This window comes from Amblyomma maculatum, chromosome 1 (genome assembly GCF_055883805.1).
Source record: "Amblyomma maculatum isolate TAMU_Amacu chromosome 1, ASM5588380v1, whole genome shotgun sequence".
Taxonomy (NCBI): Eukaryota; Metazoa; Arthropoda; class Arachnida; order Ixodida; family Ixodidae; genus Amblyomma; species Amblyomma maculatum.
The window spans coordinates 140,730,901-140,753,928 of NC_139344.1; the positions used below are offsets into that span (position 1 = coordinate 140,730,901).

Below are 23,028 nucleotides of genomic sequence, written 5' to 3' on the forward strand. Positions count from 1 at the left end.
TACTTTGTTATACCAACTTAACATTCAACTTTCCCTATTCAAAACAGCAATGTCTAACTCTAATAAGAAACACAAAAGGATCTAAGTTTTTAAGTGACCGCGTGACAAAAAATGGTTGGGAATGATGGACACAGCCAAAGTTCATGCTCCACGTAATCGCAGGTGGTCGAAATCACTCTGTAGCCCTCCACAACGGCTGCTCTTTCTCTCTTTCCACTTTCACTCTCACCTCCCTCCCTTAACTTACGGCACGGTTCAGGTGTCCAGAGAAACAAGTGCGACAGATACTGTGCCTTTCCCTTCCTGTGAGCCAATTATTATTATTTTGATGTTATTGTGAAGTTTTCTCCCTCCACGGCAACCAACTATTTTATGTCTTTTCTGAGCCATGCTTTAAGGTAGCTGACTGGCCCACTTCCCGAGTGTGTAGAGCGCCTGCGACATCAAGTACAGTGGCGGCCAGACTGTAGTTCAGTCTAACTGAAGTAGACTCCTCGCACCACTAATGTATCGTGGCTGGTCAGACTGACAGCGGAAGTGCATGGGAAGCAGCAGGTGCCTCCGCAGTTGGACTAGCGGCCGTGGCTGCGCGTGCTTTCCTTTAGCCCAGCTATGACTGACTGATTATGTTGGACATAACAAAATAAGTACCAAGAATTGCAATTTTTTACACCTGTGTGAACCCTTAAGAGTGACAACAAAATCTGACACCTCCAAGCTATTTACCTAGAGTTTCACCCGAAGCTTTTTCCCTGTACTATACATTCTCAAACTAGAAGTCCATACCTCAGAGGAGGGGATGGTGCTTTTCGCCGAGACTTGCGGGGAGGGCTTGCTGGAGTAGTAATGGGAGGAGGTGAAGGGTTGTACTGTTTCCGGCGGTCCAGCACTGGAGACCTGCCACCGCCTGTGCCGCCACTGTTGCCACCACTCGTACCTCCACCACTAGCAGCACTTCCCTGCTTGCCTGGAGCTTGACTGCAGCCATAGACAAATTAGGTCAATCTATTTCTTATAACTACCATTGGAATTTATAGCTTCAACCAAAAAGGTCAGTATCCTTGACATGCATTCTACAACTACAGTCAAATCTCGATATAACGAATCCTGCGGGACCGCAAAAATCATTCGTTATTTTGAAATATTGTAATGAAAAATCTGCTATTATAAGCCAGCGGTCAAACCTAGGTATGAAAATGACGTACCTTGGCAGTAGGCACGTGTGTAGACAAGCAAAACCTCAAGTGAAAATGTTGCACTAACTCCAAAGCTGATTTATTTGAAGAAATCAATTATTTTATTCTGCCGCGTGCAGCAAACACGACCGCGCACTACATTACACCACTACAACACATACACCTGCTTTCCAGAACACCTCATTGCGTGCGTGATTGCACCGAGCGACGAAAGTACGAACTTTGTCCATGTGCAAAAAAAAAAAAAAAAAAAAAACAAAAAAAAAAAAGTTTTCTATGACCCAATCTTCAATGCTCCCTGAGCTTTGAAAATCTTGTCTCTGTCTTTCATAATGATTGCGGCAGTCGCTGGGCCAATGCTAGCTGTTTGTAGAGGCCGAATCGCTTTTTCCCCTGCGTCGATTTCTAGCAGTGAAAGCAGCTGCGTTCATATCTTCTTGGCACTTCGCTGGCTAATATCATCGCCAATCTCGCACAAACTTCGCAATAAGATAATCTGAGGCAAAAAAAAATACCATCCCGCACGCGCTAACGCACGAACGACCGAGCTGCGTACAGCACACCAACAAAGGAAAAAAAAAAACGCAGGCAGCTAGGCCTGCTGGCTACTGCATAATAAACCATAGCTTCATGGTGGCGCTAGAAGCTGGTCCTAGATTTCCTGATGATAGCTACAGCCCACGGACCACACACACAGAAACGGCGGTTTCTGTTTCGTTTCATGCGAGAGTTGCAAGCTGCGGCGCTGTTAATTTTAGCCAAATTCGTAATACTGATGTTCCAAAATTATAGAAGAAATAAAATATGTTCATTATTCTGAAATATACGCTATTTTGAAATTCGTAATTCTGAAATGGTTTTACATTGAAAACATAGCAAATCTGCCGGGGATTCTTAAAAAATTCGTTAATTTGAAAAATTTGTTAATGTGGTGTTCGTAGTAACGAGATTTCACTGTAGCTGGCTACTTGTAGGATTTTGCACAAGGTCCCATGCGGAAACCAGGGGCATGGTGAAACAATGGTATAGTTAAATTAAGTACCACTGCATGGCTAAACAATTGGGAATATTAGACATCAGAAATGCAGGTGCAGGCCAGGAGGCTTCACCTCCATGCCAAAGGGAGGATGCGACCTTTGAAAACCGAAAAATCGCGAAACAGTCGATTTTTGGAAAATTATATATTCCGGTAGTATGTCTTATAAACTACCATTTCTGTAATTATCAATGTCCAACTCGCCGTAGAAATACTCGAAATTAATTATTTAACAAGCGGCGGCAGCCGCGGAGCAGCGAGCAAGCGCCGAAAATTTCCAAACTTCGCGCGCGCGCCATTCCTCTCCCGCCGAACTGAGCGCCGCCATCTTGGTCTTGTTTTGTTTGTGAATTCTTGCGCTTTCTTCTGCCACCCTCGGCGGCGGCGACGGCGGCGCGGTCGAGGCGTGGCTTGCTACCGATTGAGAGCCTCGTGGCGGCTTTCAAGTTTCCCGCGCTCGAATTCAAGGCTGCGATTGGGCAAAGCGCGCGCTCCGCGAGAACGCGGGGGATAGGGCGGCTACTATTGGCTGCTGCGGCCGCTGACGCGTCGGTCTCCGCCTCCCCGCGTCGTCTGCTACGGCTCTTTGCTTGCTATCGTTGTTGGCTGTCTTTGTACTTCGCACGTTCTGTTCGCCTTTCGCCATTTTTGCGATCGCCGGATTTATGATCTCTCGTCGTGCCCTCTGAACGGTTTCGTGCAACGTGTTAAACGTTGCGTGGTCGCTCACGATGTCTCGAGGTGCGACACGCATTCAATGCAAACTTGGCTAGCTTTTTTTTTTTTTCGTTTCGGCGCTTATGCCGCGGAAGATAACCCGGGAAGTCGCTTGTCGCGTTTGGGCCGCTCCTCGTTCCTCCGGCGAGATGCCGCGATAGATAAACTGGGAAACCGCTTGCTGCGTCTGCGCCGCCCATCATGCTAGGGCGAAATGCCGCGGGGGAATCGGGAATGCCGATTGTCGCGGCTTGCAGAGCACAGGATCGACGGATCTCAGCATGTGGAAAGTGGTCCGCGGCACCAAGGCGTTCGTTGTACGCGATCAGCTAGTCGCACAGATGTTCGCTGTAGCAGAGATCGACGCAGCGCCATAGCCCTAATGTATATTTTGACGGTCGCACCGGACTTGTTCGTGATAACTGCGAGTGTTCGTCTTAAGTGGGGCCGTTATAAGTGGGCTCAACTGTACCTGAATAAATTTTTGAGGGCAAGGCAAGCCCATGTATTCAAAATATTATGTCTGGAATTTGTCATAATTAATTTGGTTAATCAACATAGGTCTAATTGATAACAAAAAATCCAATTCTATGCTATTTTTCAACAAGAAAATTTAGAAAAAGAGCTTTGTCTTGCCCTAAGGAACCTATCTAGGAATCAGCATGACAAATTGCACAATGCCAGTGCCTTTCACAATTTCTCCAGGCTTGATATAAAGGACCTATTCGAACCAGTTTGATATGCTTCTGTAACTTGAGAACTAGCATGCACAATTCTATGAAACTTGGTGGTTTTTCATTTGTTAATGTCATGAGCCTGTCTTGAAAATTTCATCATGATAACTTGAGAAACAAAAAAGTTATTGTTCTCTCAACCTTTGAGAGCCGTTTTCTCAGAATCAATTTTTTGCACGGTGTGGCTGCTAGGGAAAGTCATAGCTCAAGAACCGCTTATTGGATTTTCATGAGGTTTTTTTTGTTATATACCTAAGTAAAATTCTGAGGGCAAGACAATTCGTTTTTTTCAAAATATTTCATGTGTAATTAGGGGCAGTCAATTAAAATATTGTTAAGTCAGGTGTAACTTTGAACACTAAATTTGGGGCTGTACTAAAATTTTTCAGAGAGGGAATTTGGAAAAAGGGAATTGTCTTGCCCTGGGGAAACTATCCAGGAATGACCATAACAAATTTCACACTGCTAGCACATTTTGCAAATTCTCCAGGCCCGCCCCTAGGGACCTATGTAAACTATCTTGATATACTCCTCTAACTTGAGAACCGATGAGCCCAGCTCCATGAAACTTGGTAGTTCTTCAAATGTGTGTACTGTGAGCATACCCTGAAAATTTCATTCAAATACCTCAAGAAATAAAAAAGTTGGTGTTCAAGGGTAGCCTCCCCCCTTAACGCAGCGCTGTCTGCTAACATGCTATCAGACTCATCAACCATTTAGTCTCGACACACAGTTAAACGGTATAGGCTGGTCGGTGTTGTGCACAGTCAATCCATCGCGAGCACGGAGCAAGGATCGGCACGTGCTAAGGTGCCTCCGAATACTGCCGGGCAAAAGATAAGTGACTGGAGCATACGCATCACTGCCTCAAGTCTGGCCGTGCCTTGCCAAAGTTCTGAGAACATATTACTTTGAAACAGGTATCCAGTCGCAGTGAAGCACATTTTGTGCTCTGCAGGCACCTCACATCGGCAATCCTCAAGTAGCACACCGCAGAATGGTTTCTTGCGCTCAGATTGGTGCGCTATGGCATAGCAAGCATTCATATTGCTTTGCGATGCCGCAAACACATCGCTCTCATGGGCTGCCACTTCACTGATTTGTGGTGAAATTGGGTTTTAGGTAGTTCTGCGTAGCATCCAAAACTGTCAACATAACTGGGCTGGTGCAGGCTACCACTGCGAATTATCCAGTCAAATTTACATTAGAAATTACAGCACCACAGAAATTATTAGAATTGACCCAAGTTTAAATTAGAGGTATTACCAATTTTCAATATATCGAAATACTTCGTGATTCCCTTTGAGTTTGATATCTAAGATGCTCTGCACAAGTAGGCTGAAAGGTAATAACAAATAACAAGAAGCCTACCAATGAGCCCATGTCCAACAGTTCAAAAGCACCCTGAAGCACACTACATCCAAGAGCCACAAATGAAGCAAAGATTATGACTCTCATATGACTTCTCCCAATAAAGTTAAGACCCAGAGAATAGATGACCTGTGCTTTCTATATGTTGCAAGCAAGACAGTTATGATTACTTGTTCTGCTATGCCTCTTAGTTAACGCTCCTAGTACAGTTGACGACAGATTTTTCGGACTCTCAAAAGACCACAAAAATGTCCGAAAAATCGGGCAGTCCGAAAAAACAAATGTGTACCAAAAAAGCTCAATTTATTGCCTATTATTGACTTTGAGGCCAGAAAAAGTCATGAATGCTTTTCTGCACCACGCTCCGCTTCCGTGCTAGCAGGTCTGCCTGAATTTCGGCGAGTCGTAGGGTCGCCGTAAGCGGAAAAAAGGGTTGCGACCGGTTGCATCAGCTTAGCTTGCGTCTGCTGCGCTGCTGCAGGCGAGTCATCATCGTCACTCTCAGACTCCGCAAGCACTTGGCGAATAATTTCTGCATCTGTGAGCCCAGCGCACAGTTCTAACTCGTGGTTGAACTCTGAAAACGAGACGGTCGATGAAATTTCGATAACTGCAGTGCGAAGGTCGTGAATGAGCTGCTCACTGCCAGACGGCTGCTCGACGACGCTCTCCTCGTCCAAGGCAGCCGACTCGTCATTCAGCACAAATCCCGCGTGGCGGAAGCAATTGCACAGCGTTGTGTGGGTGCCACCGACTTCCAAGCATCGGCGAGCATACTAAGTGCTCCAAGCAAATCGACAGAGTAGGTTTTCCCACTGTCGAGGCACCATTGGATCACAACACCGACTCTGTTGAGTGCCTTCTCGCTGCCGCGTTGCACGCAAAAATAAAATTAAAAAAAAAAAAAAAAGACTCCTTATAAAATTCGGAAACAGCTTCTTGAAGAACTGAAGATGATTCAATTAAATGCGAGCCACGGTAGCGACAGAACGTAGTTCTCGCATCAGCACGACCACGGTTAGGCCTACTCACTAGGCTCTGCAACGGATGTGAAATGCAAGGAACAGGCAGTCGAAGCAATCAAACTAAAAGAAAGAAAACAGGGTGTCTAGCAAACCACTATTTTCAAATTTCCTGATTTTTCCAGGTATTCCCTGATTATTTCAGGTCAAATTCCCTGACGAGTGAAGAGATTAAAAAATGTAGCTGCTGATCATAATGAGCATAGACGAATAATTTCTAGCAAAAAGCTATTCATTATTCCTATTCTACAGTTTACAACAGTGAAAGGCTGTTATTAGTGTTATTGGCGGGTAAAAACATCGCAAGTTTACTGAAAATTAAAAGCGCAATAATGCCAGCCTCAGCAAAGCTCTTTGACACTACCAGTTGCAAAATTTCCTATAGGCCCCATGTATAAAAAAACGGCGGTTTTGATTGGTCAAAATTCGTGTGTAGATAGGGTGCCTCGCTGCAAGGCACCCTAGGTCACGGCCTGTCTCAAGGGAGAGCAAATTCTTAAAGATAACAGCCATAGAGTTAATTAAAGAGAGACAAGAGTCTTAGAATGGTCGAAAACAGTCAAAAATCGATTTTGAGAAAAACTCATTGATCGCTTTCACGCTGGCCGCTGCCGGCGCGATTATTCCCGTTTTTGTCACGTACTACTCTCATGCAGCGCTTCCGCACATTTTATTGAGTATCCAACTCACCTGCGTACCGGTTCTTTTATTGTGGTAGCTCAGCCATGAGCTCAAGTCAAAGAAATATATCGCGCATCACCTTGCAACGTGGCCGCGCGCTCAGCAAAAAAAAAAAAAAGGAAAAAAAAAAACTGCATTAATAGCGCACTTGCTGTGCGCCAACTTAAGGGGGGACATGGGTCTTGAGCAAAATTTTCTTAATATTTGACCTGTCAGTATGAAATTTGCAGGGTTTATGTAAATTCTTGTGCTGGTTTCAAATATGTTGTTAGTTTTCTTCTACATAAATTTGCTGAGTAGTTACAGCAACTTTGCTGTTCCAGACTTGCGGGAAGCTTGTAAAAATATCTACTGAAGGAAAATTGCTAAAATGCACATGGATCTGTTCCTGAATGTCTAAGGAACACAATAAAACAAGTTTTGTGCTCCTGCCTTACTACAAGCCAAAGTTATGGAAGTTTTAAGTTTCAGCTTCACAAGTGCAACCACCCCCTTTCTACATCTTCTTATGTTTAAAAATTTTTCATGCAGTTGAGACCTTGTATAATAGCTTTATTGTGTTCCTTTAACACTCACGAGCCAGTAAAAAGAAAAATCATTACAATCTAACGAGTAGGAGAGCCACAATGCCACCCACAAAATAGAAGGGTAGGCAAAATTTTCATTTTGAGAAAAATGGAAAAAACGAATTGCAATGTCAAACACTAATTTAATCAAACAAAAACTGTAGAAATGCAGGCCACTGTGGCCTAGAAGGCTCCTGGACAGTAATCTGCATTGGGTTTGCCCTTCTGCTTTCGTTTTGCTGCAGTCTGAAAAGCTGCAGAGGAAGCACGCTTCCTCTCTGCTCTCAGACATTCACTGGTGCAATGCACACGTTTACAATTTAAAATGGCTATAAACCTCCAGGAATGTAGTCTCTTTGCTTTCCAACGTCCAAGTGTCGCCTCTTTTATTTTGATTTGCAGTTGCAGCACATTCAGTTGTCACTTTTTTTTCTTTTTTTCTTCTTTTTTTTTTTTTTTTTTTACGTACGTCGTTTTGCTACGTCCTCGTATCAAGACCGCGGTGAGGAACGTTTATTGCGGAAAAGGAATGTAATTTGGAGCTGTTTGCTGCTTCCCAGTGCTCTGCATTGCACTGGAAGCAAGTGAATTCCCTAAGGACTATGAACGAGGTCCGATCGGCGCAAACGCGCAGCGAGCTCTACGAAGACGACGTGTCCCGCAGTTTACGCATTGGAGAATAAGTTTGACGGCGATTCCTTATCCCCGTTCACTTTTTTAAATGCCAATATCGCCGCCGTATGTTTTACGCTTCGCCAATCTCGGCAAACTGTTTAGATCTGACGATCGTGAACTCCGCATCGCCAAGCGGACTGTCCGCCGCGCTGCCGTCATCGTTACGAACACAATCCGTCTACCGCTTCGTTGCTGGAGTTGGCGCGAGTTCAAGCTTTTCCTGTTTTGAGCTTATCTTTCTGCTCATCTGCGGCCTGCGTTATCACTGTCGCGGCGGGTGCGACCGCTGGCAGTAGCAGTCCTCCGTGCTGGGGAACACGCTAGGCCTACTTCAGGCTCGTACACACGATCGTTCGGCGCACGATTTCCGTCGGCCTGAGCGCGCACAGCCGGGGCAGGGCATCACTTGAGATGATTATTCAACTATTTTTTTTCACTTTTTTTCACAAATTCTTGCCATGAACGCACCTCGCGGTTCGGAACCAAGCGCGGCCGGCGTCACGTCTCCGCCGTCTCCCCGCGGCTCGGGCGCGCCGAGCAGACGCCGTCAGCCAGCTCCACCAATGCGGAGACGCCTTATCGTCACGTGCACCTCGAAAGCCAATGGGATTGCAAATTCCACGTTTTCTTTTTTGCTATTTTTTATGCGACCAATGGGCGAATGTAAACAGCAGAGGCGGCAATTTGAAGACGAAAGGCGGCTCTTTCGAATGAGACCAAGATGGCTACGGTGCCGCGCACAAAATGGGAGCTACGCCTCGCGGAAAATGGTTGTTTCGGGGGTCGTTTTCGGCCCAAATTTGGGCGACATCGATTATATAAATTGGCATTGTGACTAAAATACCGACCCTAGAGATGAAAAACTTAGCAGATAGGTAGATAAAGAGCTACTGATTTCGTAAATCACATTTTCTAAAAAGTGATTTTTTCGCGATTTTTTGGTCCGCAAGACCCGTGTCCCCCCTTAAAATGAAAATGAACTGCAGAATATATCCTGCCATTTTCCCTGACGTGGCGAAATTTTTAATGCTTTCCTTTACATTTCCCTGATTTTTCCCAGTGCGTGAAATCTCCCTGACAATTCCCGGTTTTCCCGGTTGCTAGGCACCCTGAAAAAAGCACTCCGGCAGCAAGCAGCGACGTTGTTCCGGAAGCGGAAGCTGCTAGGCAAATAATATAGCCTCGATCCAGCATCAGTTTGGCTGAGGAGCGGCATGCAAGGCCGGCATCGGTTTCGAGGCTATCGAAGGAAAGGAAAAAGTAAACAAACAAGATGAGGGTGACATCACTCAAAATGTGCGGCAGTTGGCCCAGCTGACGCTTGGAATGTCCGCTTGGAATAGCCCTCCCTAGAGAGTCCGAAATTTTGAGCTAAGTAATACATAGACTTTATAAGTTATGTCCTGGGGCCGGGAAAAAGTCGAAATAATCAAGCATGTCCGAAAAGTCAGTCGACTGTATACAAGATTCAAACTGTAGAAGATTGTGCGGGGACACGAGGACAAGCTGAGAAAAGCAAGGACGAACGCTAGAAACGCCTTGGCCTCGCGTCTCCATGCAAATTTTGCAGCATGCATTTCGACCAACCAGCCAAACTTTCTGATCTTCAATATACAGTTGTACCTCGATATAATGAAGTTCCACTTGTAGCGGAAAATTTTGCTAATTTGCGAATTCCGTTGCGCCGAGGTTGCCATGTTTCAGCTGCCCAAATAAAGTGACAGGTTAGTGGAACACTGATAGCAGATGAAAATCGAAAGAGCGGCATGAAATTACATCGTTAAATCGTGGAAAAACAAACACGTTTTCAACACGGCCGAGATTGGGTAATAAAAAAAAAAAGTGTGCATCGCAAACTTCGTTACAGTGAGGTTTGTTATATCAAGATTCGACTTGTACAACGAGGTTCGACACCACACAATTTGGTGTATGATAGTTATGAAGAGGGTCCAGCACAGCAAAGTTGACAGTTTGGGATGCAACTGCATCTATAATCCTGTGCTATGCTGAGGTTGAACTATTCAGGTGCTCAAACACATGAGACAATGTGCACTAGTGAAACTATTGCCTGCATCGCACTTATTTTTCCTTTTATGCCGTACAAGATGGTAATTTTACTAGGCTGTTAGTGGCAAATAATGCAGAAATGGTATTTAATACAATAGGTGAATATGTAATGAAGCAGAAACAGAAATGCTCCAGGATAACAGTGAAAACTGGCACAAGTTTGAATTTATGCCCACCTTGGAGGACCATACAAGGGTGGCCCCCGGGATGGAGGCTGACCGCCACGTGGCCTTCCAGACGGTGCAGCACGGGCAGGAGACCGAGACCTCGAACGGCTGCACCACGAAGTGTGGCATTTGTTATAACAGAATGCCCAATAAAAATTCAAACGTGCAGCAAAACCCAGAACTGCGGCACAACGAAGAGAAACACGAATAGAGAAACACAACAAAGGTCAACGCGCCTCCCAGGCTGTTATTCTGTGCAGCAAAGCGCTGAAAACTGCATTACACAATGGTCTACTCTCTAATGCAAAGCGATACTCAGCAGTTCCTAATGAAAGAACCTTCCCAGCCTAATGTGCACAATGACGTGTGGAACTGTCATGTATTTTGCTCAGGTTTTCTGTCTCTCTCTCTCTCTCTGCGTGTGTGTGTGTGTGTTCTGCACTACTATTTCTCCCCAAAACTACTAACTAAGACAACTGCGCTGCCCTTTCCCACTGGCAGCAGACCAAGGAAGGAAGTACAGGTGAAATGAAAGCCTTGCACAAGCTGTTAGAAGCACCACATTTTCTAAGAAAGATAACAATGCCACCTGGGAAGATTGAAGATAAATAGAAAGTTAAGGTGTCACTACAGTTGGGACGAGATATACTAACAACCAAATACTTAGAAAAACTACTTATATCAAACACAGGTTATTCTCCTGAAGGTAGTGTGTAAAAGTACCCCAGAACCCTGCTATAATAAACTCAGATATAGTAAAATGAAACCAGTCCCCAATTCATCTTCCATAAATATCTATATTTTTCCCCCTTTATAAGACATTTTTGGTAAAAATTGGTTATAGTAAAGTGAACCTGGCCGCGGCGACGACTCCTACGATATGACATCGTCACCCGCGCACTGCCTAGAATCGCGAGGAAAAGATTTTGCATTTGAAAACAGACAAATAACACCAAGTGTCCTTTTAGGTGGCTTTACCACCAGGCTTAGCAGCATTCATGAGAAGCCTACTTTACGAAGCCCTTGGAGCTGTGAGAGAAAGCATGCAGTGCGTAGGAAAAAAAAAAAAATGTAAAGCTGTCCACAAACAGGCAAACGAGGCAGCGCAGTCCCTTCAGAAAGTAAGGAAGAGTAAAAGTGCAGCAAGAGATAGGGAAGGGGAAGAAACACGCGAATATTCACAGTACTGTGCAGCACAAAGCATGAGGCAGCGGAGGCAACAAGTGGAGGTGTGGCATGTGCAGTCTTGCAGCACTCGACTACCATGCGCATTTGCCTTTTAAAAAACAAACAGCAAAAAGTGACACCGTATTCATGCAAGGCTGTGGTTTTCACATGAAATTATACTCTGTTTTATTCGTAGCCATGCTGTCCTCATGCTTAAAGGTACTTCCACTAGATGTAAAAAATTTTTATAACTGAAAATAATTACACGAAAATATGATAAGAGAGAAATAAAAACTATATGTTTTTTTTTTTTTTTTCATTAAGCAACAAGACGTGTTCAGAAGTGGCCATTTAACTCCCAGACAGCATCTTCAGGAGCATGTCATCACCAACAACTGATATGGTAAAGACCCTGATACAGTAAAGATTTTCGCTGGTCCCAGTGACTTTATAATAAAGGGGTTCTACTGTACAAGAAGAAACTCACTGTTTATATTGAACTAGAATTTAGCTGGTCATGTGATATATCAAACGGTGCACCGTGGCCAAGAAAGTAGCACTTCTAACAGTGCTCTCTGATCATGTTCTGAGTGTGGAAACGAGTGAGCTGCACAGCCTTTGGCACTAGCACTATGAAAGTGCATGACAAAGTGTATTAGGCTGGCCTTCAGTTTCTTGTGATCATTTTCCATTCCGCATCGTTGTGATGCGGTGAAGCCAACCAAATTGACCTGGCCCTTGACTGGCATGCTTTGCTACCAAATGTGCTGCAGAGATCAAGCACACCTTAATTTTAATGAGTGATAATTTTACCTATAGCGTTCTCTCCCCCCCCCCCCCCCTCCTCCTCCTCCCCCCCTCCCCATAACAGGATGAAGAAGGTTAAACCTAAACAACACCTTGCAAGTAGTTTGCTGCCAGCACGCTAGCAGGCAGCGAAAAGAGTGTCACTAGCAGGGTGCAAGGTATTCTAGCTTGTAGCTTGCTGACAAGCTCATTTACTGCTATTTTTTATTCTGTCAATAATCAGTATGTCGAACATCAGTTCAATATATTTAGGTTTGAACACAACATGCACTGTAAGGTGTCAATAATACAATCACTACTGATAGAAAAGTTGGGGTAATACGATTGCTTTGGTTAATGGGGTTTAAAATCCCAAAGCAACTAAGGCTGCAAAAGAGGTGTGCACCATTAGAGGCGTGCACAGGCCGAAATTTTGACCCCAAGCCCGGCCCGACTCTGAAAGGGCATGAGCTCAGCCCGGCCCGACCCAGCGCTCAGATTTGAGCGCCTGGGCCCGGCCCGGCCCATCATGCTATATTTGCACTTGAAGCGATAATAGACAAGGAAATAATTTCAGGATGATAATTTTTTCAGGATATTGAAATGTTGAGTTCTCACATTTGAAATAAAAAATTTGCTGAATATATAGAGAGACAGCACATGAGTAGAATTAACTAATTGTGCAAAAACAAGTTACGCACTGAACTAAAGCATTTGCGGTGCTCCTGGACCTCTCTGCTCAGTTACTGATTGCTACCAAAGATACGGTATCGACGAGGAGGAAAGGCGGGTCGACGCTGGGAAAGAACTCTGAAGCTCTTGCGTGGGGAAGAAAAGGGAAAATGCTGTGCATTCTGCTTATGGCACTGTGGCCATATTCGGGCTTTTGCAAACGTTGCAATAAAGAACGTTAATGAAAGAGAGGCATCAAATTTTTTTACGGATGTTTCATTTTATTTTTTTATGGTGTGCAGGACAAAAGTATACATGACGCAGATGTAAGGTGACATATGGCAGCTAAATAATTTATATCGTTTTTTTTTTTTGTGCCATTTTGGCTGATGAAGGCAGTGATGTAACAGGCAAGTTGAAGTAAACTAAGTCATGCAAAACTGCAATGGCTGGTATGGGTTATGAGAAAGAAAAGATCAACCAAGATAGTTTTTGTATGCCTCACGCGACTTCAATTCGTCTGCTACTTCACAGCTGCCATTCCGCTGTTAAAACTAACCCACATGTCTTTCAAAGTTTTTGAATGCACAGTAGTTCATTCAAAAGAAAGAAAACACAACTAAAACATTGTTCGATCTTGCCAAACATGAATAGAAAAAAAAAAAAGAAATGTGGGCATGCGGCCCTTAAAAAACACTACAAAAATAATGGCTGGCTTTAAGTGGAAGTCTGATATATGCAACTGCAGCATAGTTAGTCCAAAAATGAAACAAATAACACCACTGTTACTTGAAGCAACCCAACAGTTCCATTCTACTGCACAAACTCCACTTTTGACATGCAAGACACATGGCATTATGAAGAACATTTATGACATACCTATCATAACTGGAGTAGGAGCTTCGAGAAGAAGAGCTGCGGGAATAACTGTAGGATGACCTTGATGATCTGAAGCCAAGCACAGAGATATTACAATGTAGACTGAAGAACTCAGAAGGCAAACAAAGCAAATTGAGAAAAGCGCACCTTGATGAAAATGACCTTGAGGAGCAATTGGAAAAGGACCTCCGATTTCGACCCCTGGATCGGCTACGACGACCCTTTGGTGTCTTCGACCTGGGTGGAACAATTCTTCGCTTGCTGAATTGCACCAAAAGAAAACGGGTTATACTACCTTCACCTCTGACCACTTTGGTGTTTTTGACTTGGAGATCATTCACCTCCCGAATTGCACCAGAACAGAACATGGTTAGCGAATAAATTTTCAAATACGAATCAACTATGAAGGAAAAATGCTTTTAACAAACATGTTCAGAAAAAAATATAAATAATAAGGCAAACGTTATTACTTTTGTTTCTTACAAAATGGCGTATGGTTTCTGCAATAAAATTACACACACACAAATTATGGTGCACACAAATGTTGTTAAATCTGGACATAACGAAATTGAGTGAAGTCCGCAATTTTTTCGCTACATGCAAGCTTTCTTTACATGCACTTTCCGCATTAAGACTAACAAGAAGTAAGAAACAAACGCAGATAAGATTTATCTTAACAGTGTCTTCGTCTAGTTTGTAGACATTGAATGCTAACATTTCACGATTGTGACTGTGGTAGCAATAGTCATCCACTATGCGCCGAGAGGAGACAGCAGAAGTAATGATAAAGTTGGATGCACATGTATTTCCCCATTAGCACTGTTTTCGTTGGCCCAACTAGTGTTGCCCAGTGAATGAAGTCTGCCTTGTCATGTACAGGTTTAACTGAAAAATGTTTCATTACACAGCATGGACTCGTATAATACAGTAGAACCACGTTCCCGGTTCATACAATTTCCCGTTTCACACGTTCAACATAGCGGGCAATAAAACATCCCTCATAGAGTAACACTATTTTTCTCTCGGTTAATATGTTCCCAGATAGCACGATTTCCCAGTTACTATGTTCAAAATTTCGACAAACTATGGTCGTACAATACAATTTGCAATCAACCGGACATATGCTAATGAATGCTCGCGACGTGAAGAAACTGACCCGCAGCCGCCACAGTTGTTTTCTGCAGTGCCATGGTACAACTAGGCAAAGCATCAAACAAAGGCAACGAGCTAACATACGAGGCGCCGTTCCCATGGAAACGCGACTTCATGAGGGGAAACGAGGTGGCTTCTTTTGCGCTACTTTAGGGGCATAGGGATGAACTATTTGATATCTACAACTATGAAAGCTCGTTAATTTTGAAATGGCGGCTGGCAGGTACACGTTGGCGGCTGCCTGCTCTTCTCTTCACGCAACCTCCGAAGGTTGAAACTAAATAGTCGGGTTACTCGACCCCCCGTTAACTGGAAATATGGATAAGTATTTCTGTCGGCACGGTCCCAGCCCATGCCCATGAAAAGCTATCACTTCGCATGCGCACTACGGGTTTCCAAATAGCCAAATTATTACAAGGGAAAAATTTTTTTTTCTTTCTTTGCGACAGACGTCCACCCTTCCACCCGTAAGTCAACGAAAGGATGCGTCAGCCGTGATTATGACGCTGGCTTTAAGCCTCGTTCACTTCAAAAGGCGTTCATACTATCATGCATTCCAATGATTATGTGGCAGTGGACAGCGCCCGCCCCAAACAGGATTAGATAAAGTGAAAGCGAGGCCTGCACAACAGGACGAGCGCTTAAACCAACGTTACTAGCTGGCACTCTGCCAAGTTGCCCCTCCCTCTTCAACATCTTGGCACACTGCCATGAAATGCAATGTTGGAAAGCACCAGTGACGGCACAAAATGGAGGGACACACTAACAAACACTTTTTTGTTTTTCAAATTCTCAGTGGCAAAAGGGGAGGGGGGTTCATTATGTAAGGGGGTCATCACGTGAGTAAATACGGTAAATTTACTGTAATGCAAATGGTTCCTGTCAGTTTTTTCAAGGCCATTCGATAATTAAATTTTTTCCGGTCCCGGGAAGTTCAAATTAACAAGCTTTTACTGTATTCGCTTTCATGCTAGCAGGCCGGGTATGCGGGAAGCGGCAGAAGCAGCATGAGCAAAAGCACAGCGACTAAGTCATTGTGATGGCTTTTCCGCATGGCATTGGTGTAAGGGGGCGAAGCATTCTGAAACTATAAAAAAAAAGCGACCCTGGCTTGTCATAATCGTCTGCTAACCAAATCTGTTGCTAAATCTTTTCCCTTAGCACAACGCAAATACGGACTGAATTCTGCGAGAGCTACAGTCACCAACCGTTTTTTTGGACTTGACGGGATCAGGGAAATGGTCCGAAAAATCCATGAACAGTGAAGAAAAAAAAAAGTGCTTTTCTGCGAAAAACCAACTTTAATGATCACGAACTTCGCTGCTCGCCATGTTTCATTTATATGCCAACAACAGGGAGTTATAGCATACTACGATCTGCGACTGTGATCAACTTCCGTGCGGCGCCCATGCGCACGCGTTGGCATGATTTGATATCGCGGGCGCGGTGTTTCAGACGCGGCAAGTGTGTGCGCCGCAGGGAGGCATGCAACTCGCTCAAGGCAGTCACCGCGTGCGCAGTGGTGCCCCGCAGAAGTGGATCATGCTTAAGCTGTACTGCGATGCAGTCGATCGTGCCACAACGAATACACGTGCCAAGCGAAGCAATAACATTCAGTTTCCACGATTAACGACGATAGCCAAGACCATGAAATGGAACTCACGGAAAAAAAGAGCCCCCATGAATCACGAATGCACCAGAATGCCAGTCGGTTGTTCATGCCATTCGTGCATGCAGGGAGGGTTTTTTGTGGGTTTTTTCAAGGGTTATTTTATTGCGAAGTTTATGGGAGATTTGAGATGAATGCAGCCAGTGAAGATGCCAAGAAAAAAAGGAAAGCAGTTTTCGTTACAAGAAATCAAATCAGGGAAAAAGTGAATCGGCTTCTGCAAACAGCTAGCAATGCCCCATCGACTGCAGCGATCATTCTGAAAGGCTGAGACAATATTTTAAGATGAGGTCATATTGAGCTCTGATGTTTTTTTTTGCGCATGGACAAAGTCCGTACTTTCATCGCTTGTTGCAGTCATGTGCCTTATGAGGTGTTGCACAACGTGAAGGTGTATGTGCTGTAATGCTGTAATGTAGTGTGCAGTCAAATATGTGCTATACGCAGCAGAAGAAAATAACTGATATCTTCAAGTAAATCAGCTTTGAAGTTAATGCAACTTTTCACTTAGGATTTTGCTTGTCTACACACGTGCCTACTGACAAGGTACGTCATTTTCATACATAGGTTTGACCACTGGCTTATAATAGCAGGTTTTTCACTACAACATTTCAAAATGACGAACAATTTTTTGCGGTCCCACGTGATTCATTATATCGAGATTTGACAGTATTCATGGTTGACTGTATTTCTGCACCCTTATTAATTGGAGATAAATATGCATTTTTTATTCTATTAACAGAGGTGCAATTATGTGAAAGTGCAAGAGTGAATTCTTAGTTTTTGAGCAATCCACATTTTTGCGAAATAGGAGTTTTCGGATATACATATTCCCAGATTCTTTTCGACAGCAAAGGCCCCAATATAGTCCAACGCTTTCGAAGCGACTGGCAGAGCTGGCGACGTTGGCCACGGTACGTCGGCTACGACAGGCACGTCAAGAAACTGCCGCCTCTAGTCTGGCGCAGCTTGCGTGCACGGCGCCGCGGCGCGCATGCGCACAAGACGCCCTGGAGGGCTGTTACGTTTTGGTGTGCATTTTCGAGCAGACGACAGGGCACCTACAGGGAGGAACTGGCTGCCTATCGAGGCACTAATTACTGTTGTAATCAAGGCAATGATGCGATATGCTTACTGCAAATGTACATAAGGTATAAAGCAGCCTGAGACCGCGTTGACGGCTACGGATGGAACGATAATGATTGTGTACAAGCGTGTTTTACTGAAAGCTAATCATTTAAGTATCTGTACGATTACAGATGAGTTACAGATTACGCAGTCATGAGGATCACTTTCTCGGTCGGCCGCAGTTCCTGTAGAATTCTATCGATTTCACAAATTCCCTGGTTGTCAAGCCGCTGACGTTCCGTGTGGCCAAATCGAGTACGGCCTTCGATTTCAACGTGTACCGGTCACAACTCTATGCGAAGCCGCTTTCGCAGATTCTGGTTTTCATCCACTGAATGTACTGCAGATAATTGAACAACATCATCTTTACACCTCCTAGAGCACTGCATTAAAAACGGGTATGACACACGCACTGCAGCGAAGAACTCACAGCTGTGCCTGGCTGCCCTGCTGACAGATTGTATCCCAGGCATTTTTTTTTTTCCTCTGAACATCTCTGTAGTCAATCCGTTTGGTATCAGACACAGGGCTGCGCTCGAATGCCTTCTAGCAGCTTTTCCGCAACAGTGTCAGAAACGCATGAGCGATCGCCTTTTTACATAGCAAGCCGCCATCTTCACTGCGCGTGAGGAATGCTGGAATGCGTGGCCGACGCGGTCGGCGAGATTCTATTTGCACGTCGGCGACATTGGGCTGCGTAGGCTCGCGCTCGCTACGTCCGTCACGCCGTGTCATTGGAGTATAGACCTCGGTTTTTCGCCGACATAACATTGCAGAGGCAGACACGCTACATTGGACTATATCGAAGCCTCAAAACCTAATATGTGTCGGAAAGAGTGAATAAAAATGAAATATTGCAGTTTATGAATGACATGAACAAACACAAATGTAGAGCTTGAATATGTGCGCCCTGGTACTATTATCACACATTACTTCTGAAAGACGGCCAATGCTTTTTAGTATTACAGCCACCTACCTTCTCCATGGGTCCCGCCATTCGTCTGGCCGTTGTCTAGCCATGGGAGGAGGCGGAGCTTCTGAGAAGCGCTCTTCCCGCCAGCGTGGCTCCCTTTCAGGACCTCCTCCGTGGGACCGATCTGACCGCACACCATGTGAGTAGCCACTCCTCAAAGAAAACATGCGAGGAAAACGATAGCTTAAACTTATGCGCTCTCAAAACAGGCACAAAGCAGCGTACTTAACACCTTTACTTTCTATAATCTCCCTAAATGAGTTACCCAGTTCCACGGCATCCATAATTACGACCATTTTGCAGATCACTGTATTTACTGGAATGTAAATACCTTTCATGTTTACTGGAATGTTGCACCTTTCTCTTATCAACAGATAGCAAGGTTGACAATAAGGCAGTGCCACGAGTGAACCATACATCCTATTAATATTAAGCTGGCCATACGAAAGCGCCGCCCACTGATACTTCGATGCGAAACAAACTGTAGGCCTAGCGACGACCACGGAGGAGCGCACGGCCAAGACTTACACCGCGCTCTCTGTCGTTCACAAGCTAGTAGCATCCGGTGCTGTGAACGCTGCTAACTTCTCGCCTACTTTCGTGATGCTGCAGAAACCGGGCCTTATTTGACGTTGTATAAAAATGCATTCACACGCATTAACAGGAAATTGTTCAGGAAAGCTTAAAGAAGTTATTCATACTACAGTCGAACCCGGATATATCGAATTTTGGTTATATCGAACTCACGGAATATCCCCTTGAAAATCCCATGTAAAAGTATAGGAAACCCGCGTCATATATCGAACTCAATTTCACTGGTCGTGCGATATTTTGAACTCCGCACTACGCACTCGAATGTATGCCTTTCCCAAAGACGATCGCGTCACCCTCAGCCGTTTGCGGAGTGACGTTTTCAAGCCACGTGCGGAAGGAATGAGAGGGGACAGTTCGGCTAGGGCAGCGCCCCCGCGGTTACGTCTGCGGTTATCGTTTCCCGCGCGCCAGCACGTGACGTTTGCAAGCCAGGTGCATGAACCAGAGAGAACCGGTGGGAAAGAGAGGGGGAAAAACCGGATAGAGCGAAGCGCAAGGATGTACCCATTCTTTTGCCGAGCTATCTCTTTCCTTCCTCTTTCCCGGCCTTCGTTCGCAGTAGCACGCACTACGCATGCGCCAAGCCAACTCAGCCCGTTTTCAGACAGAACGTTGGACACTTTCTCCAGCGTGTGTTGCGAACCCTCTGCGCGCGGCGGCTGACGTGGCTATGGCGCCTGCAGAAGTTAAGAAGCAGCAGATCTATATATATATATTTTTTTGCGAGTCGTCTATTCTTATCGTTGTGCTGTACGCGCGGCGTAGCGTAACATATGGCATTACGAAGCAGTTTTTTTTTCTTTTTTTTTTTGCGGGAGTCGCAGTTTTTTTTTTTCTTTTTTTGCGGGAGTCGTTTATCCTTGCAAGTATGAATCAACGAAAGCACGCGGTCAGCTGCGATCATAACACCGGCTTTTAGCATTTTTTGCTTCAAACAGCATTTGCAGCTACTGTACCATGCTTTTTAATGATTTTATGGCAGCGGACTACGCCCACCCCAAGCGCAGCGTAATAAATCGAACCAGGCTTGTGCAATCAAGCCATCAAGGGCAGTCTGCCAAGTTCGCTCCCCGCCACCGCAGGAGCTATCAAAAGATAAACACGATAAGCGCGAGGTTATCGCTGCGCAGCCTCTTGGCACGCTTCCAAGAAATGAGCTGCGGATGAGACGACCCAAACGGAGTGTGACATGCAAGCCAAACGCTGGCGATTTCTGCCGCGGCGATACAGAAACCTTGTTTTGAGATGCTGTGGCGGTGGCTCGAACGGCAGAGGGATGCAGTTCCAACAAGTTGGAAATTTTTTGCTCTGTCGCTGCCGCTCGTCGCTGGGATCGCTTAATCGCTTGCATGTGAGCGGGCTGACCTTGACTTTTTTTTTTTTTTTTTTTTTTTTTTTTTTTTTTTTTTTCCAAATTCTCGAGTGCAAAAGTGGAGGGTGGGTTCATTATGCCAGTGAGTTGATTACGCGACAAATACGGTATCGTTTTTTCGCATCGTAAGTGCCGTCCCAAGCCGATTTCTGTATATCGAATTATCGATATATCGAACTATTTCGCAATCCCCTTCGAGTTCGATATATCCAGGTTCGACTGTAGTATGTATTTTTGTGAGTGCAGAGTGTATTCCTTCCCAAATTTTGGAGGTAAAGCACTTCACTTTGCAAGCCTTCCTGTTGCTCCAATACCTTTGAAGTACTCTTACATGCTCGTCACCCTCAGATGACTCACAAAGAGAAAGACATCAGGATTCTGAGCTTTTATCTTGTGATCAAATTTTAACAGTGAGGAGTTAAAAATGCTGGATGTCATTCATGCATTTTGATTTGCTTCGTAGGTAACAGTAATGCGATGCCGTTTTGACTTTCCAATCATGGGGAAGCACTCCTCAGTTCCCGACATACACAACAAAAAGGACACTGATATGGAACAGAATTTAGCTAAGGGAATCTGAAGTGCATCATGTACGAGTTGGTACGTTCCAAATGCATTGCATGAGCACACCTGGGTTATGTCTCTTCTAAATAGTGAAGAATTTAGTCCACGGACCTGAAAAAGTTGTCCTTAGTAACCGAGTGTCTCTTGTAACCATGTCTCTTGTATGCAATGTTGTTAACATGGCAGACATAGGAAAACCAACCAAACCATTTGCAAATGTCTCTTATAACCGAGTGTCTGTTGTAACAGTGCCTCTTGTAACGAGATTTAACGTAGCATAACAAGGTCGGTTTTGCATGTGAAGAGCAGTAACCATGCACGTTAGCGAAAAGCGCGCTCAAACTAACATGCCCGTGCGACATCACGTTTTTTCAGTCGAATCCATGTACTCAAATGCACAAATAAACTGAATATTAGCTTGGGGTCAGAGTGCTTGCAATACAATTGAATTTTAAGGTATTTCCGTAACAACTAATTAAATTTCCACATAGGGCTGCCGCATCCACATCGGCACTGCCGTCATTTCAAAATGACACTTGATTTTGCCGTGTGACAGCGAGCACCGAAAGTGTCATTCTTCCTAAGTAAGTGCACTTCGTGAAAGTGTCCCCAAACTTGCCCATGTGACTGGGGTATAAGATACAGTAGACAAGTGAATTTCAGTTCAATGCTTGAAAATGCCCATGACAGGCTATGAAAAGCTGAATACCATTTCTTGGAGGTCGGAATGTTTATAAGTCATTCCTGGTAATACACAAGTGTAAAAATATCATGGGAAATAAGCTCTTAAGCATCATGGACAAGCCAGATTTAGAGCTTATTATAGACTACACAAAATTCACAAGCTGGCCGTGTCACTAAAGACATCTGCGTCAGACTTGACACTTGTCCAAAATGGCAAGAGCCACATGGGGAAAATCTCAAGAAAAACTCGGACAGCAATCACTTTGCCTGTCCCCATAACTTCTTTACCTAGTGTGTTTCCATTAGGATCGCTAAGTCATTGCTGTCCGAGTTTTCCAGAAAGTAGACAAAGACAAAATACACAACAGGTGTATATGCAGAAATTACTAAGGAGCTCAATATAGGTGAGGTCAACCTAGAGATAGAAAACTATCTCCTTCACATATAAGAAGCGAGAACCTTTACAGGAAGGTAGAAAAGGCAGAAACATAATAGAAAATCAAAGCTTGAAAAAATGAAATTGCAATGAGACGAATGCGACCTAACGTTAGCAACGCAAAATTGGCATGACAAGTGTGACCATCTCAGTTACACACTACGTAAAATACAAACATGGTGAATATCGAACAGTCAGGTCAATTAACACGACAAGACAGAAGGCAGCAAGACGTTGCAAAAGATAGCCCACAAATTCAAAGGTGCGGATAAAGAACAATTCTAGAAACCATTTCTTTGACCACGTGCTGGGTGCCAGCCACCCAGACGCAGTGCTGCGTAGTTTGAATTATCTGTAGCGGAACCGACTCGTGTTCGAATTAATGGGGCTTTTTTTGTACGTGGACCTCAATGGAGACCAAGTAGTGTAGCTCAAATTATTCAAAAATTCAAATTATCAAGGTCCAAATTAACGAGCTTTCACTGTATAACCTTCTGTACCACACCCTGATAGTGACAGATAAGTTGACCAATAGACACCTCAGGAAAGTACAGAAGAGCCACAAGAGTGCCATAAATTCAACAACTGGGAGACTAAACTATACTGATTTACACAATTTTTTTTTCTAAGAACAGAGAAGCAACACTTGCTGCACAGTGTGCAAGATCAATGAAGACAAAGGCAGGATGTATAAGAGACTGAGATATGGGGACTACATCA

At 44.4% G+C, this 23,028-nt stretch overlaps 1 protein-coding gene across 7 annotated transcripts in view; it reads right to left on the reverse strand.

Moving 5' to 3' along the window:
• LOC146204170 (uncharacterized) overlaps nucleotides 1-23,028 on the reverse strand; it is a 158,351-nt gene that overhangs the window by 45,534 nt on the left and 89,789 nt on the right. For all 7 annotated transcript variants that reach the window (XM_084589109.1, XM_084589107.1, XM_084589112.1 and 4 more), the window contains 5 exons: nucleotides 18,662-18,811; nucleotides 13,884-13,973; nucleotides 13,737-13,805; nucleotides 10,242-10,340; nucleotides 787-978 (listed from right to left, as the gene is read on the reverse strand). In XM_084589109.1, coding sequence (XP_084445235.1) covers nucleotides 787-978; nucleotides 10,242-10,340; nucleotides 13,737-13,805; nucleotides 13,884-13,973; nucleotides 18,662-18,811 — 600 coding nt within the window. The remainder of the gene's footprint in view (nucleotides 1-786; nucleotides 979-10,241; nucleotides 10,341-13,736; nucleotides 13,806-13,883; nucleotides 13,974-18,661; nucleotides 18,812-23,028) is intronic.